General features: G+C 40.1%; 1 protein-coding gene across 5 annotated transcripts in view; it reads left to right on the forward strand.

The window, feature by feature from the left end:
* The window catches only part of LOC108241542 (RNA binding protein fox-1 homolog 2), a 59,117-nt gene extending 55,221 nt beyond the window's left edge, over nt 1–3,896 (forward strand). For 3 of the 5 annotated variants that reach the window (XR_005232925.1, XM_017425770.2, XM_017425769.3), the window contains 3 exons: nt 1,290–1,378; nt 1,967–2,039; nt 3,572–3,896. Coding sequence is in view for 3 of the 5 variants with exons in the window: in XM_017425770.2 (XP_017281259.1) it covers nt 1,290–1,378; nt 1,967–2,039; nt 3,572–3,616 (207 nt within the window). In the remaining 2 variants the exon portion in view is untranslated. Of the gene's footprint in view, nt 1–1,289; nt 1,379–1,966; nt 2,040–3,571 lie in introns of those variants that run through there. The other 2 variants (XM_017425773.3, XR_005232924.1) reach the window with 2 other exon arrangements.
* The last annotated feature ends 13,330 nt before the right edge of the window (nt 3,897–17,226 follow it).

Consider the following 17,226-nt stretch of genomic DNA (forward strand, 5'->3'; position numbering starts at 1 on the left):
AGCTGCCCCAGAGGTGCTACAGCCAACTGCTGCCGTTTCCATTTGCAAACAGCCACAAAATACTGTGTAAGTCGTGTTTAACAGTGTCTGAATGCGCCGCTACAAAGTCTCTGAAATTTTTCAAATGGCAGCGATCCACTTTGGTCTTTGTCCCGCTCAGACTAGCCGTTAGCTTGTCAGACTGGTCCAAATGAAATTCCTTACTTCTCCAGCTTGAGGTCGCTCAAAGAGCGATCTACGGCAAGTAAGATGTTAATTGTTCGTAACTTTTCCACAGAGCCCTTTCTCCAAAGATCTGAGCCTCATGGTGTCTTTTTTTTTTTCGATTTTTGTTTTATCTCCTCCTTTTGTGTTTTCTTTTTCTTCTCTCTCCTCCTCCAGTGTTTTCTCTGAATCTTCTTCCTCTTCTTTTTTTTTTTATTTGCAACACTCTTCCTCCCCCCCCCCCCTCCTCTTACCCAGTCCAGCCTTCCTCCCATAGCAGCAAATGTGTGGTCCTGAATGCAGGGACTTGGTCGTGACTGATTCTTTAGGGTAGAATGCAGTGGTGTGTTTAATTTAATTTTAATTGTTTTTTTTGTTTTTTTAATTACTCTATAGGGTTTTTGTTGACCTAATACTTGTTCTGAATTTGGGATAGCATGCTGTGTCTGTCAGTGATTGGTTGCTGGCCACGTGAGAGTGTGCGTGTTTACTCCTCTTTAATCCAACTGGCTGATTGTCTTCTTACACCTGTAGTTTTTTTTTTGGTGTGTCTGTTCACCAGCTGTCCATGCAAACATAAATAACGACACGATCACCTCGTGTCCCCCTTCCCCTTCCTCTGACCGTGTGTTTTTGGAAGGGAACGGTAGTCGGACACGTTTACGGCTGTGGAGCCTCTCTCCCTCTCTGTCTAACTCAGCGAGGAAGATGATGAAGCACGTCAGTGCTGCAAAAAGTAAAAAAAATAAAAAAAAACAGCCTCATGTACAATTCTGGATCTTTTTTGCTGAGTTGGTCACAGAGTGAGAGAGCCACACAAAGCCTGAGCTACATCCTTGTGAATGCTGTACTGCACCAGATTAGCCAGTTTTGCTGACTGTCTGCTTGTTAATATTTCGCTCTTCTCAGCAGTTTTCCCTCACAATGTAACCCTTTAGAGTCACCGCTAGTCTTTTGCTCTGCAGAGAAAACAATGGCGAGCAGTGAACAGAAGTTTCATCTCCTTTCTGTTTCTTTCCGTCTTTGCCCTTGTTTCCTCTCTGTCCTCCTCGCCCATCTCCCTCCTCTTCCCCGCGTACTCGCAGGGTGGCTATGCAGCGTATCGTTACGCCCAGCCGGCCGCTGTAGCGACTCCTGCAGCAGCCGCCGCCGCAGCAGCAGCTTACAGTGACAGGTCAGTGAACTGCTCCCCACACCTTCCTTAAATCACTGACGAACCAGAAGTCTGAGCAGCTTTCAGCAGCAACAACATATATGAGCCGTCCTCGTATTTCTGTGCACATTATGAGGAGAAAGATATAAATTAAGTTGAAATTTCACAGAAAAAACCCCATAAAATCTCTTTTGTCCCACAGTTCAGGTGGTTAGATGTCACAAATTAAAGACTTAGTATTCCTTTCATTACAGAATTTAAACCCAAGATCGTTGGGGTTAGCCTTTGTTAGGAACTCTTCAAAATGGCGTCATTCGACATTGTGATCGCTTTTTGTGCTCAGTGTATGCGTTGGAGATGACTCCCAGCTACTACCGCACCTAGTTTTAGCTCGAGAATCACAAAACTCAGAGGATGTTTTTGGGATGGCTCTCAGCTACTACCATGCCAAGTTTTAGATCAGTTTTTGTAAAATTGTGAGTTAGGGCCATTTTTGTGTTTACTAAGGTTTATTAGCTGTAGCGGGCAACTTGAATCAGTTGTAGATGTTCATCCAGTGATTATTTTTCAGCAGCAGGCAATAATAAAGTTTCATTTCTTTACTCACAGCTATGGACGCGTTTACACAGCAGACCCCTACCATGCTGCTCTTGCCCCAGCTGCCTACGGTGTCGGAGCCATGGTAAGTTCACGCGGACTTCACCCGATCAGCCCGCCGACCTCCTCCGGTCTGCCGCTGACTGGCTTTTTGGATCGTTTCGTCAAACAAACAGGGCTTCAGTTTTTGTGCTTATAAACAGCCAGTTTGGAGCGAAGTCAGGTCCATCTTTTTTACTGACAATAAAAACAGGATGTTGATGCTGGTACTGTGGGATAGACAGAATATGATGCTGAAAACCGACCACAGGAGGATGTACGGGGGACCTAGAGACCACCAACTCACCATCTGTGGTTTAACCCTCCTGCTGCCCTTAGCTAAAAATGACCCATATGTGGAGGGAAAAAAATACAAGTGTTTGATATTAAAAACCCTCAGAGTTGTTTCAGCTCTTCTTAAAATAAGATTCTGTCCCTGCCATCAGTTTGTATTTCTGCAGCGTTTCTCCTGTTGGTTCTCAGGCGCAGTGTTTGAGTGAGCATCAGAACAAACTGTTTCTGAAGAGACACGAGTAAAAAGGTGACAGCTTCAGGCTGATGCCACTGATTACACACTCGGCGTGTCCTGACTGCTGCTTCAAGCGAACCCCTGTTACAGTCTGTAGCTGCAGCAGAGTAGGGCCTCGGCTACTTTGATCAAACAAAACTACAGAAAACAGATACGTTTTAAGGGAAATGTACTCAAATCAGTGCTGGACCACAAACAAGCAACAGTTCTGGGTCAGCAGGACTACAGGGGCTCAGGACAAGAGCTGCTTTATAACTGGACTAACTGAAAACAATAGTTCAAAGGTTACAAACAATTAATATCTTACCTGTTGTCGATGGCTCTTTGGACAAGTGAATAGTTGCCGTCTTAAAACAACTCCGATCTCTAAAACTTTGTAGCACTTCATGTGAACACACTTTACAGTTTTGCATTACGCTGATATTTAGTTTTGTGTTTAGAGGCGGCAGCAGCTGGCTGTAGCACTTCTGGTGCATCCTGGAACACTTCCTGTAGAAATATCCAATCATTCTGCAGGAGTAAGTGTATTTTGTGGAGTTGACTGGGATGCAAAGGTTTAGAAAACAGTATATGTGCAAACCCTTGCAAAAAAAAAAAGATAATAATTTAAAGCTTTTTAAGATGGCAGACATGTTTTGTTTGGACTAGCTGTTAGCTCATCAGTTGGGTCAGAGTTAAACTTCATTTCTCCAAACTGAAGTTGTTCAAAGAGCTATCTACAACAGGTAGGATACTGATTGTGTACGACCCATTAAACTATTACTTTAACTTTCCGAGGAGTATTATTGTCCCTACATCTACTTTAAAAACTTAATTCATGTCTGAGTCAGCGCAGCAGAGCTGAGGACATGCTGCTTTATAAAAAATAATCATTAAAAACTCAGGTTTATTTACTGCTCAATTCTCCACCTCCCTCAGTTAAAGTAAATAGGTCTGATAAGCTATTTGTTTTGTATATTTGAAAATTTGAAAAAAAAGCTGCTATAAAAATGTGTCCACATCCTGAAATAAAAATAAAGTCAATGTTTGTTGTGTGTGTTGTCTCTTAGGCCACGCTGTACAGGGGAGGCTACAGTAGATTCGCCCCGTACTAAAGACACTACTTTCTCCAGGAGCTCCTCTCTTTCTCTCTCTCTCTCCCATTGAATTACTCAGAAAGAGCTCCCTCTGCTGTCTCGGAGGAGGACTGCACCCCCCGCCCCCTTTTTTTAAAAAAGCGTGGAGTCGACCACAACCAAGATATTTCAGATCCCACCCCGGAGCAGCCCCATGTTATCTTATATAGGCTTCTACAGAAATAGAGGAATGCTGTATTAAAGACTGATGGATGGCCTCTACGTTAAAAAAAAAATACTAATAATAATAATAAGAAAAGAAGAAGAAGAAGGAAAAAATATTCAGACTGAACATGGCCACCTTCTCTAATGCACGGCTGTATTANGGACATTTTGGACAGCGGAAAGCGGTCACTCGTGTGTGTGTGTGTGTGTGTGTGTGTGTGTGTGTGTGTGTGTGAGAGCGAGCTGAGCACACTCTGCGTTTGAGGAAAAACAAGAGGGGAAAGGTGTCGGAAAGAAAAGGAAAAAAGAAAAAAAACATCCGAGCGGTAAAGAGAAGGAAAGGCGCCTCAACAGAGAGCACCTGGAAAACCTTTTTTTTTTTAAAAAAGTTATATATATATAAAAAAGCGGATCGATGAGCGAATAGGACGTAGAAGTGGTCTCGGTGGTGGATTTGGGGATTGGGATCCTGCGGCGTTGGGCTCTGATCCGAGGCTGAGCTCGGAGAGATGACGGAAAGCTGAAGGAGGGAGGGTTTATTAGAGCTGTTCCTTACCTCAACTTTTCTTAGTATGTGGAAACGGTAAACCTTTAAACTTAAAATTGTTATGATATGCAAAGAAATTAGTTTAGAGAAAAAAAACCAAATTATTGTTATTATTATTATTATTATTATTACTGTTGTAATTATTCTCATTAATATTATGAAAAAGAAAAATCATTATTTTGTTTGCCGCAGCAGTTGTTGCTGAGGTGGAGTTTTATCAGTGAACCTTTAGGGTTGAAGTCATAGATTTTACATCTATAGTACAAACAGTCAACGTGTAAAACACAACATCTCACATCTTCCTGATTACACACAAGTTTACTACAATGTGTGTGTGTGTGCGCAGCATCACCTAACACTACAGAAAGTGCAACACTACACTGCAAACATTTCTAGTTGTGTTTACATGTAAAAAAAATAAAAATAATAATAATTAAATAAACAAATCACTGACAGCCCGGAGGGGTCCGGGTGTTCCGTGACCCTGTGCCGTAAGGAGACCCGGTTTGGATTTATCCCCCCCCACCCCACCCCTCATGCTTCACCTTTTTATAGAGTCCAGCGATGGATGAGTCTTCCTGAAACACACTTTAGACGATGCAGCCGACGGCAATTACTGAGCAGGACGGAGATTCGGTCAGCGACTTCTTAGTGACGACTTAAATGCAAAACACATCACTATTGTGCATATTTCTATACTTCTTGTACCCTCGGTTTTCCAAGGCGTGGCTTTAATTTTGGCTTTTTGTCTTTTGTTTCCAAAGATTTGTAGAAAGCACATTTTTCTGCCGTTTAAAAAAAAAACTAAAAAACTAAAAACAAAAAAAAGGTATAAATCTATATAAATATATATTATCTGTGTTATTATTATTATCACAATCCTATAGCTGTCCTTATTTACTTTTTTTCATCGTCTGCTTTGTTTTTGAATATATACACGTGTGTTGTTACTTCCTCAGTAAGGTGCAGATTTCAAATTATTATTGTTTTTTATTTTTTTTGTTTTCTTCTTTTTTTTTTTTTTAAGTTTTGCATTTCTGAGCTGAGAGTGTACCTGAGTATTTAAAAAAAAACGCAGGTAAGAATCACCAAATGTTTTTCTTTCTCAGTAATCTTTAGTCAGTTCAGGCTGTTTTCTTTTTTTCTTTTTCTTTTTTAAAGTGAATATTATTTTTTGTTGTTGTTTTTGATCGGTCATAGGATCTGCCAGCATGACATTTAATTATATTTCACATTTTACGAACACAGCTGGATTTATTTGTGTGTGTGTGTGTGTGTGTTTTGCAGGTGAAAACATTGGAATGAATGAGAAATAGTCTGTGGCACTTTGGTTCAAATCAACTGTTTCTTTTAATTGCCTTTATTAGTTTTTGTTTGTTTGTTTTTAAAGCATATTCCCGTACATTTCAGTGGGAAAAAAAAAACAAAAACCTGCACGCCTGGCCGGGTTTGTTTGAAGATAACACAGTAAAAATGTCTGAAAGTGTTAAACACATGCAAGCTCATATTCCTGCCTGATTTAAGAGAAAAAAAAATGGGACTGTTTAAACTTTTTTTTTTTTGTTTTCCACTTCCCACACATGTAGGACAGTCACATGGTTTTGTTTTTCACAATATGTAATATTATTTTTTTTTTGGTTTTATTTGATTTTTTTTCTGTTTTTGATAATGTTTTAACTTTTTTAAAGAATGTGCTCTGGACTAAATAATAATAAAAAAAACTAAATAAATGAAAAAATAAAAAGAAGGAAAAGGCACCAGCCAAAGATGTTAAGTTTCCAGCATGTTCTGGTCTCCAACTTGAAAAGTACTAAAAAAAAAACAAAAAAACTTTACTCTCAGAAGGACTTTTGGAGCCACTGAAGGCATGGACAAACCAGCATGAGCGGTAATTATCAAGTTTTTAAAAAAGAAAAAAAAGAAGAAGCAGAAGAGTTTTGCATGAATCTTTTCTCTTTTCCCATTTGACGGGTGAGCAGCGGAGCCCGGCTGCTCGCTGCTCACCACCAGACTTCGCGCCGGGCGGCTCGCGGTTCCACGCAACAAAAGAGCACAGAGCTGTTTGACAACAAGGCCTCCTGGGAAACAAGATGGCCGCTGCAAAAAATAACATTTGGCAGCTTGATTTTATTTTCCTTTTTTCTTTTTTTTTTTCTTTTCATGGCTTTCTCGCCCCTGTATTATAGAAACCTACGTGGTCACTCTTCATAGTTTCTCTGGTTTCTCAATGATCAGTCCCTCCGTCCTGTCTGTATCCCTCTGACTGCCATCATGTTTTTGGTTTTTGTTTTGTTATTGAATGTCGATATAAAATGTTTTATATAAAATGTTTTGTTGTGGTTGAGCTCCCTGGCTGTCTTCTTTTAAAGTCCCTGCGTCTCAGCTCAAAGCGGCAGCTGAACGAGCAGCGTCTTACCTGTCCTAGATGGCTCTTTGAACGCCTCGGTTTGGACAAAAAAAAGGTTGTTTTGACCTTATTGGCGAGCTGACAGACTAGTATGAGTGGAGCCAAGACCAAAGTGGGTTATTGCTGAAGTCCCAAGTGCTAAAGCTAGCTGCCACTGCCTGTATTTGCACTTTAAAAAACACAGACTTCAATTTAAATATCTGCAATGTACAAATTTCCAGATAGAAGTTGCTTTAAGGCGACAGCAATCCACTTTGATCCCTCAGACTAGCTGTTAGCTTGTCAGTCCAGTTGTTTAAAGGGATAGTCTGGTCATTTTTGACGTGATATTCTAACAAATAGTTATCAGTAGCACCTTATCAGCAACAGTCATAGAGCACAGAGTATGGAGAAAATGGCAAGAGTCTTCCTCCAGGTTAGGCTTTTTTTTTTTTCAGGCTTATTTTATTCAAATCTATCCACTGGTTCATGACATATTTTGCTAACAAACACAGACGACAATAAACCACAGTTTTGTGTACACAGTTTATTGGAAACCAGTGTGTTAAATGAAATATTTCAGTTCTCAGAACCAGCGTGATGAAACATGAGTCAACATGATCACCCCTCAGGACATAAGCCACTAATTCCAGCAGCTTTAATGCTACGTCTGCATCTAATCCAGCAGCTGGAATCAGTTGCTTTAACAATATTGGCTCCTTCATCGATCATAAATCACCTAAAGGTTCTTGTGTCTGAGTTTGTTCCCCACCAACAAACAATATATCGCTCGGGGAACGTATTTTTTTCTCTTAGCTGTTTGATGAAACGGTGACTTCTGTTCCTGTAATTACATTTGAGGTCATAAAAATACATGCACATCTTTTATAATGAGATGTGATATAGAGATGTGATATATGTTCAATGGTGTTTGCTACTTCATGTGTGATGTTTAAGGTTTAGAAAGTGGAAAAAGCTCACAGGTTGCTTTAGCATTTTTGCCTAAAGGCTCAGTTATAGTCCCGCTTTATAGAGTCGCACAGGACTCCGTGCACGGTGCGCGGACCAGCTCCAGCGCTGGTCTGGTTCCTACCACGGCCTAAAGTACTCATGGACGCCTGACGAGCCTGATCCGCTACAGCTGCGGAAGGAGTGGTAAAGAGCTGCCAATCACCCATCAAAGACAGCCCACCAGGAAGTGCCCACACACATACTCCCAAAACACCACAATAAATGCTCTATAATAAGAAGAACTTCAAGTGTTCATTCAATTGATCCAGACGGACGATGCGTCAATTAAATGGCAGTCAGCAGCCCCTCAATGGCTTACGTTCGTTTTGTTTTTTTATTAAGAACAAGTCACTACAGTTTCCCTACCATTGTCAGGATTTGGGTTTTGTTTTGTTTTTTTCTTTGGGCTTATTGTTTTCATGTTTTATCTTTGTATTGTTTCTGCCTCTTGTGTTCATGTCATCATTCACTTCTCAGTTTATCACATGGTTGCCTGCCACGCCCATCTCCTTCTGCTTGCAATTGTAATCACTCACCTGTGCCCACTTCTCCTAATTAGCCTCTGCCTTTAATACCTGGTCACTTTCTCCACTTCCTTGCCGGTTCATTCATTCCGATATGCAGTTCTTGTGATGGGGCATTCGGTTCGCCACTCTCTCCACCCATCCTGACAACCATCCCAACATATCAGTAGATGGCATAGTGATAATGGTTCTGTAACACACCCTTTAACACCTGGACTCTTGGAGTCAACCACATTTAAGGTTGCCCCACAGTTAATCGACATTAGCAAACACAAAAATGACTATTACTCTCCTTATCAGTTTTACAGATATTGAGCCAATTTTTCTGTGGCAGCAGCTGATAGTCATCCCCATAACATATTATGTCATGGGGATGACTATAAGGTCATTTATGTTTGACTAAAAACCCTAAAACCAAAACTCTGTCCATTCTCATCAACGGATGGTTTTAGTTTAAAACTCTGGCCTGAAAAGGCCAGAGGTGAAAAGCATTCCTTCAAGGAATTTAGGGTCTTTAATGTAGGCCCTGTAATGATGATAATAAATGTGTAAACTGTAATCTTGGGACTCCTGCTTGGTTTACAGACATGTTAAAGACGTTTGTCCACACATACCAGCCAATTGTTCAGCACAGGCCTTAAGGACTCTTGGTGCTTTGCAGCTGTGTTACCCTCATTTTGGTGGGCTTGGACCCCTCATGATTTAGAATTCAAGCAGAAAACTGATCGTACCTTTTAAGAGCAGAACAGGAAGGATGAGCTATTTTTTCCACATTTCAGGACAACCTTCAGTCCTTCAGCCCTTCCCTTTGTAGTCATGAAAGCTTCTTGTCTCTTTGATTCAGATTCAGAGATGATATTCCGGCATGGAGGGCCTTGGCACAGACATCACAGGGGTTTGCCCATGGGATGCTTTCAGGGACATATTTCACTAAGCTCAGCGGCTTAGTGAAATATGGACTTGTTTAACTTTCTGTCCTCTGTCTTCACCCTCCTTGCTGCTTTTTCCCCCATGCGGTCCCATTATTGACTGGAAACCCAGAAATCTATCAGCTTCATGCTGTGCAGATGAGGCAGCCTTTGATGTTGTGAAGGTTTGACCTGGAATAAAAGATATCCTGTGCCATCATACACTTTGTTTTCCCCTGCTTCTCAACCAAATCGGTATTCTCCCTTCCCCTGTATCTTTATGACTTAATTTTTCAGCACAAATAAAGAGCTTGTTAAAAGTATTTGTAAATTGAGTGTTCACATCCTCCCCTTCTTGTACTCCTCCTCAAAGCTGCTGACTCAACAGCCATCAATGACTGTTATTGTACCGGCTTAAATTGCATTTTTATTTATTTTTTATTTTTTTACATATGTGTTAAACATGTACTAGACCAAACTTTTAGCAAATAAAATTAACTTATGAACAGTAGTTCATGAGATATTTTGGTAACAGGCAGACAGGTCAAAGACATTATAGTCCATTATGCAGTAAAAAGCAAAAGATAGGACTATTTTTTAACAGAATATTTGATTTATTGTCCCTTTTTTTAACATATTGGTAAATGCTTTACAGACCACAAGATTATTGGAACATTTTAAATGAGTTGAGCAGAAACAAAGGAAGCAAAACATTTGTCTTTTCTTCTTCTGCCTGTCCATTTTATTCATCCACAGCGCTAAATATAATCATTAGCGCTTCTCTGTGCTTACATGTACGTGACTATAATTTATTCTGCTACACTTTAAAATTGCAAAACTACAATTATGATCTTAAATTGTAAAAATAAATCTGGTTTTGAGAGTACAGAGTGAGAGGGGTAAAGGAGACAGGTGAGATACTGTTGCCATGGATACCAGATAATCTTATTCACAGAAAAACAGATTTTTCTTTTCCTTCTTCTATGATAAGGAAAATGCTAAAGTAAAAGGGCCGAGAAGCAGAAATCAGGGTCAAAGCAGAACAGTTAGCATCGGTGAAATGTTTTTTGTGTTAAAGTGAAAGCATTCCCTGAAGGACTGCTTATCACCCACCGCCTTTCATGTCACAGCTTTCAAGACAGAGGCAGGTTAGATTTAGTCATGAATCAAAATAAACAAATTAGATTCTGAACACATTACGAAGAAACTGTATAAAAAAGAGTATGCATAATATCCTGACCTCCCTGCACCTCTTGCCTCTTTCCAAAATAGAATGCGTGGGAAAATGTGAGGATCTCAAAACTAAAAATGAAACACCTTTGACTTTAACTTACACTCTTCCAGATGTATGTGCAGAAAGTTGGGTGAAAATTAACACTTAACTTAAACTTTTAAGAAGGTGGTGCAGGTGTGAAACACATTCGTGCATCTACACTACATTGCCAAAAGTATTCACCTTCACATGCATATGAACTTGAGTGACATCCCATCCTTATTCCATAGGGTTTAATATGATGTTGGTCCACTCTATGCAGCTATAACAGCTTCAACTCTTCTGGGAAGGCTTTCCACAGGTTTAGGTGTGAGTTTATGACCATTCTTCCAGATGTGCATTTGTGAGGTCAGACACTGATGTTGGACAGAGAGCCTGTCTCACAGTCTCTGCTCTAATTCATCCCAAAGGTGTTCTGTCGGGTTGAGGTCAGGACTCTGTGCAGGTCAGTCAAGTTCTTCCTCACCAGACTCCCTCGTCCATGTCTTTATGGACCTTGCTTTGTGCTCTGGTGCTCAGCCATGTTGGAACAGGAAGGGGCCGTCCTCAAACTGTTCCCACAAAGTTGGAAGCATGAAATTGTCCAAAATGTCTCTGTATGCTGAAGCATTAAGAGTTCCTTTCACTGGAACTAAGCAGCCGAGCCCAACTCCTGAAAAACAAGCCCACACCATGATCCTCCCTCCACCAAACTATACACTTGGCTCCACGCAGTCAGACAAAACCGTTCTCCTGGCAGCAGCCAAACCCAGACTCATTCATTGAATGCCCAGACAGAGAAGAGTGATTCATTCCTCCAGAGAACATGTCTCCACTGCTATAGAGTCCAGAGAACAGGTGTGCTTTACATCTGAGGCTTGGTGATGGAAGGCTTGAATGCAGCTGCTCGGCCATGGAACCCATTCCATGAAGCTCTCTACACACTGTTCTTGAGCTAATCTGAAGGCCACAGGAAGTTTGGGGGTATATAGCTACTGACTCTGCAGAACATTGGGGACCTCTGTGCTCTATGTGCCTTAGCGTCCTCTGAACCCGCTCTTTGGGGTAAGTGTGTGGGTGTCAGTCTTTAATACAAATAACTTGAGATCAGAAAGAAAAGAAGTATATAGACATCAGTTAACCAGTTAACTGTGGCAACCATCTTGAATGGGATTGACTTCAAGGGTTAATCCATTGTAGGTTTACATTCGGTAATTATATTTAAAAAAACTTGTGTTTTTAACAAAACTCTCAGAAAGTAATCATTGCAGGTACAACTGATTAATGTCTGGAGTCAACGCAAGTCAAGATAAGCCCACCACAACTAATTAACCTTAGCCAACACAAAAATCACTATAAAGGATTCAGTTATACAAGTATTGAGCTAATTTTTGACGTGGTAGTAGCTGGGAGTCATTCAAAACACATACTTTGAGAGCTAACATATCTCACAAGGTCTTGCAATATTGCATGAGATTACACAAAATGGTGTTTTTGAGGTTTGACCAAAACGACTATAACTCTGTTATGATCTTGTTTTAAAACTCTGTCATGAAAGGCGGCGGGTGATATGCATTCCATCAAGGAAGGCTACACCTTTAACTTAAGAGGTGGTGGACAGAACAGCATCAGCTGCTGGAAATTAAAAAAAAAAGGAAAAAAAATCCCTTCTACTGCTTTGGATATGAGATTTTATCTGAACAATAAAACAGCGACTCCTCAGAGGTGCCGGGGATATATTTAAATAACTGGAAGCTTTCGTCTACTTCAAAAAACCAAATTTAATTTGGGTTTTATATGCCAGTTTCTAAATTCAGCTGCTCTGAAGTGTATTTACAGGTGCCTTGAGTAAAAATAGCGGATGAGGTTTATAGTTTGTCTTCCTGGCAGCAGGATCAGAGAGTGAAGTCACAGACAGCACATCCTCTGTCATCCGAGAGGATATAATACTCTGTGTACTCTTCGAACTTACGTTATGATTATTAATGACTGCATTCCTAATAAATACTCCTGACAGGCAGAGGCTATTTGAAAATGGCTGGACATTGTGATTTTGCCCAGAAGCACCAATAAATCCCAAAATATTCCGTCTAAAACTTTAGGCACGTGCATGGGTAAGTGTGCATATACAGTATCTCCTGCATTATTTGCTGCGATATATGATTCACAAGTGGAATTTATTCTGTCTGCTGTGAAAGCTTCAGCAAAATGACACATTTGCAATTCATAAATTTGAGCTCTGAGTCACCACGCTACCACTCAAACCGCAGTCTGTTTCAACCACAAACTGTTTTTCCTTGCATACTTGTTGATACTGTTTACATTCGGTAATTTCCCGTGGGAGTCCCTGAAATCTGAATATTAGTTGTAAATATTCTCCCTGAGCTGGAATAATACAAGAACTCATGGCAATAACCCAGCAGACTGAATGTGTCATCCCCTTTTTTATTTTTATCTCCTCGTGTCACATTGGCCCTCCACAGGAAGTCTGATTCCAAATCAGCATCAAGATGAAACATTTCTGTTTTGTCAACAACACAGTCAGAAACTGTTGCTGGGAGAAGTAATACGCCTTTTTTATGTTGAGTCACTTTTTAACAAGGTTTTAACCAGAAGGCACTAACTGTGACCTCGCAAATACACACACAACAAAACACACACATCACACAAGAGGAAGAAGTCTAAAGTTAAAGGAACATATTAACTGTGTTGACAGACGGAGAAGCTTGGAGTTCTCAGATACAGTTCAGAGAAACATTCTCCATATGTTTTAGGATCCCTACAGTGACTCACTTTCCATTGCATCCTAAAACTAGAAGCCATTGGTTTTTTGTGACAAACCCAACATTTCCTGAAAATTTCATCAAAATCTGTTCAGTAGTTTTTAAGTATTCTCGTGAACAGACAAACAAACAAACTAACACTGTCGAAAGCACCTCCTCCTTGGCGGAGGTAATGAGATAAAACATGGCATGTTTACCCTTTTGTATTAAACAAAATTGATTGAAAAACATAAAACTAAGACAAAATGCAGAGGCAGAGTTTGAAAATTTGATCCTGAAGTTCAGTAACTTGGAGAACCCACCTCAACTTCCCAAACTTGAAATAATATTTTCTGTGGCATCATTGGCTTGTTGCATCCCTCAGTTTGGATAAAACTCCACTGTCAGACAGATGGCCTCATATTTGACTCTAAAATACTTTGGTCTATAGAGAAGTTTGACCCAATGACTGCAAGAAGCCCAGGCCCTGTGGCTTCAAAACAAGCCCAAATCAGCCCTCCACCACCTGCCTGACCGTGTGTGTCAGCACCCTCTGATGAATGCCACAGGACATAAAATAGATGAGTGAAAAAACATGTTTCATTATTGATACATATATTTAAAATTCCAATAATATCTTGATGTTATTTTTAGTTTTTAAACTCTGGTATATAAAACAGCACTAATATATTTGTGCACAAAATTTCAAAACCATGAAACTCACTGCTTTCACATACCTTTAGTTTAAAATCCATTTTGGGCAGAAGTAACATTAATTTGATCGGTAACTTTTGGTTGATTAATAACTGCATGGCAACAGGATTTCTTCCCAACCTGGGGCTGTTCTGTGCAGAGTTTACATGTTCTCCCCTTGCATACATGAGTTTCCTTTTCCTACCCCAGACCAAAAAAAAAAAAAAATGTGTGTTAGGTTAACTAGTAACTCTAAATTATTTCTAAGTGTGAGTGAAAGCGTGAATGCTCATTTGTCTGTATGTGTCCATCTAATTTTAATATTAATAATAAAAAAAATCAGACATCACAGATCTAATGTTCTCAAAACAAAAGCAAGTGAATCTCTGCATTTGATGACAGTTTCTGATGAGTGTTCCTCTGTCTGTCACTTTGTCCCGGCATGACACCGTCACTCTTCACTCTGAGGCTAAACTAGCTGGCACCTAACAGTCTTAAAGGATTGGGATTTGTCCACACGGCTCAGTGCAGACAAACACAGTCTGTGTGTTTGGTTGCTTGTGTTTCAGACGAGTCAAACTTCATCTAAAGTCATAAATGATGCACATAAACACAGGAGAAATCCTTCACCGTGTATATTTTTATACATGGTGAAGGTTTTTTTTCTCCAAAAGTCACACTGTTAAAATTGCTAATGCAACACTTGGATCAGTTTCTTTTGCACCTCAAACATAAGATGTTACAGGAAAATTATAAAAGAATCACAATGTACTTATTACAAATAAAATTAGATATAAGCTCATACGCAGGAAAAATCTTCACCATGCACATATTTAATAAAGGTTTTGATGGAATTGTATTGTGTAAGAGAAGACAATGTAGCCTTTTGTTCTTAGTCTCTTAATTGACTGCAATCCCTTTTTATAACTTTACAATACATGATATAGGATACGATACAATATGAACAATAACTATACAATGTACAATAAAATACATAATAAAAGAATATGAGACAAAAGGCAAAACTCAGTCATTCTCAGTTATCCAGGACATGGTAAATCCAAAAAAGAGGTTAAAAAATCAAAACAACTGGACAGAATTGAAGTCAAGTTGTTTTTGTTTTTTAACCCCCTTTTTTTGATTGGTTCATCTACATTCTAACCCTCACCTATGGCAATGAGGTTTGGATTATGACTAAAAGAAGGAGATCCCGGACATAAATGGCTGAAATGAGCTTCCTTCGAAAAGGAGTTGCGTCATTCGGAGGGAGCTTAAAGTAGAGCTTCTTTGCATTGAAAGGAGTTAGTTGAGGTGGTTTGGGCATCTGATTAGGATGCCTCCTGGACGCCTCCCTTTGGAGGTTTTTCGGGCAGACCCAGAACTCTCTGGAGGGATTATGTACCCTCTCTGTCCAGTGAACACCTTGAGATCCCCCAGGAGGAGCTGGAGAGTGTCACTGGATGATAAAATACATCCATCCATTTTTCTTTACCCACTTTTTCCTTTCTGGGTCACGGGAAGCTGACACCTATCTCCAGCCGTCACTATATGAGTGGTGGAGGACACCCTGAGCAGGTTGCAAGTCCATCACAGGGACACATAGAGACAAATGAGACAACCATTCACACTTCACACTTAGGGACAATTTAGAGTTACCAATGAACCTAACATGCATGATTTTGGTCTGTGGGAGGAAACTGAAGGACCCGGAGAAAACCCACATGTGCACTGTGAGAACATGTAAACTCCACCCAGAAATGCTGAGACAACAGCTCTAAAAACTGTACCGCTGTGCTGCCCCGAACAAACGCAATACAGTACAATATGAAACATTTTTATACAATATTGATCCTGAATATATATTACAATTTAATGTAAAACAAAACAACACAATATAATTGTCATGAACGCTAATGAGCGAGATGAACCCAGAATGCAGACTCATCATAAAAAAGAAAACTGATTTATTAAATAAAAGAAAACAAGAAAACAAGTGGCTGACGTGGCAGCAAAAACAAACACAAAAAGCAAGGAGCAGAACTTGGCTGGGCAAGGGAACACAAGGGTGAATTCTCCAAACAGAATGAATGAACCAGCGAGGAAGTGGAGAAGGTGACCAGGTTTTGAAGACGGGTAATCGGGGGAAGTGAGTACAGGGGAGTAATTAGAAAACTTGGGACAGGTGTAGATGGGCGTGGCAGGCAAACAAGTGATAACCTGAGGAGAAGTGAACGATGACAGGAGAACCAAAACACAAGGAGCAAAACAGAACTAAGACCAAACAAAACAAAGACGACAAAATAAAATAAGAAACAATAAACCCAAACTGAAACATAAAGACAACATAACCCCCGAAAACAGAAAAAAAAAGCACCAAGCTGAAACAAAAACACTTGAATTCATGACAATAATACTATTCAATACAATATATACTTTGTTGTCCTCTTGAGGAAATTACTTTTGGACTTGGTGCTGTTCAGATAGCTGCCTTCACAAAATACTTTTTACACACTCTTTGCATACAACCTCTCTGCTTGTGTCATATTGGAAGTTACTTTGCCACCTTAGGTGTACCCCTGACATAATCATCCCCCTGCCTGTGAGCTGTTTACGACACAGATAAAGAACTCTATCCTGTCACACAGCTGACGCAGAATCAGAGATACACACACAACCAAAAACAACTGACGCAAACACCCCTCAGACAAAATAATACACTATCATAGATTATATGATTTGATTTACTTTTTCTGTAGAGTTGTCTCTTGTCTTTATTTATTGTCTTAACCTCAAACTGGCTTCAGAAATCTGCCTCTTTGAGAAATAACTTCTTTCCCTTTTCTCTGTGCCAAGTCTTGTTGCACGTGCGGGTTGTGTAAGTGAGCCACAAACGGAGTCAGAAGAGGCTCACCCACAGTGTCTGAGGATGACTCTTAAGCCCTCGCACACACTGAGGCTGTGATGAGGCCTAACAGGGTTAAGAGGTTGTGTAACTGATGGCTGACAAAGAACATGGCCACAGTGTTAAAAGCAGTAATCTGTTTGCCTTAAGTTCACCTGCATTACATCACTGATCTTTCTGCTAAGTTCTCAACACTGTGTGTGTTTGTGTAGTATATAAACTATCAACTGCCGGACCGCCCACAGACAGAGAGAAATAAGAGACAGAAAATGTCATTAATCCCAAAGGAAAATGGCTTTTGTTGCAGCTGCATATGTAAGCACAAAGACAGCTTACATGTGATTCCAGTGAGGGAGTGGCTCACCAGCAGAGAATTTGCACTTGGTTACTGGAGGTATGTGTTAATGCACAGGAACAGGATGCAAAACAGTAAGCAGCA

Source organism: Kryptolebias marmoratus, linkage group LG3, assembly GCF_001649575.2.
Source record: "Kryptolebias marmoratus isolate JLee-2015 linkage group LG3, ASM164957v2, whole genome shotgun sequence".
Classification (NCBI taxonomy): Eukaryota; Metazoa; Chordata; class Actinopteri; order Cyprinodontiformes; family Rivulidae; genus Kryptolebias; species Kryptolebias marmoratus.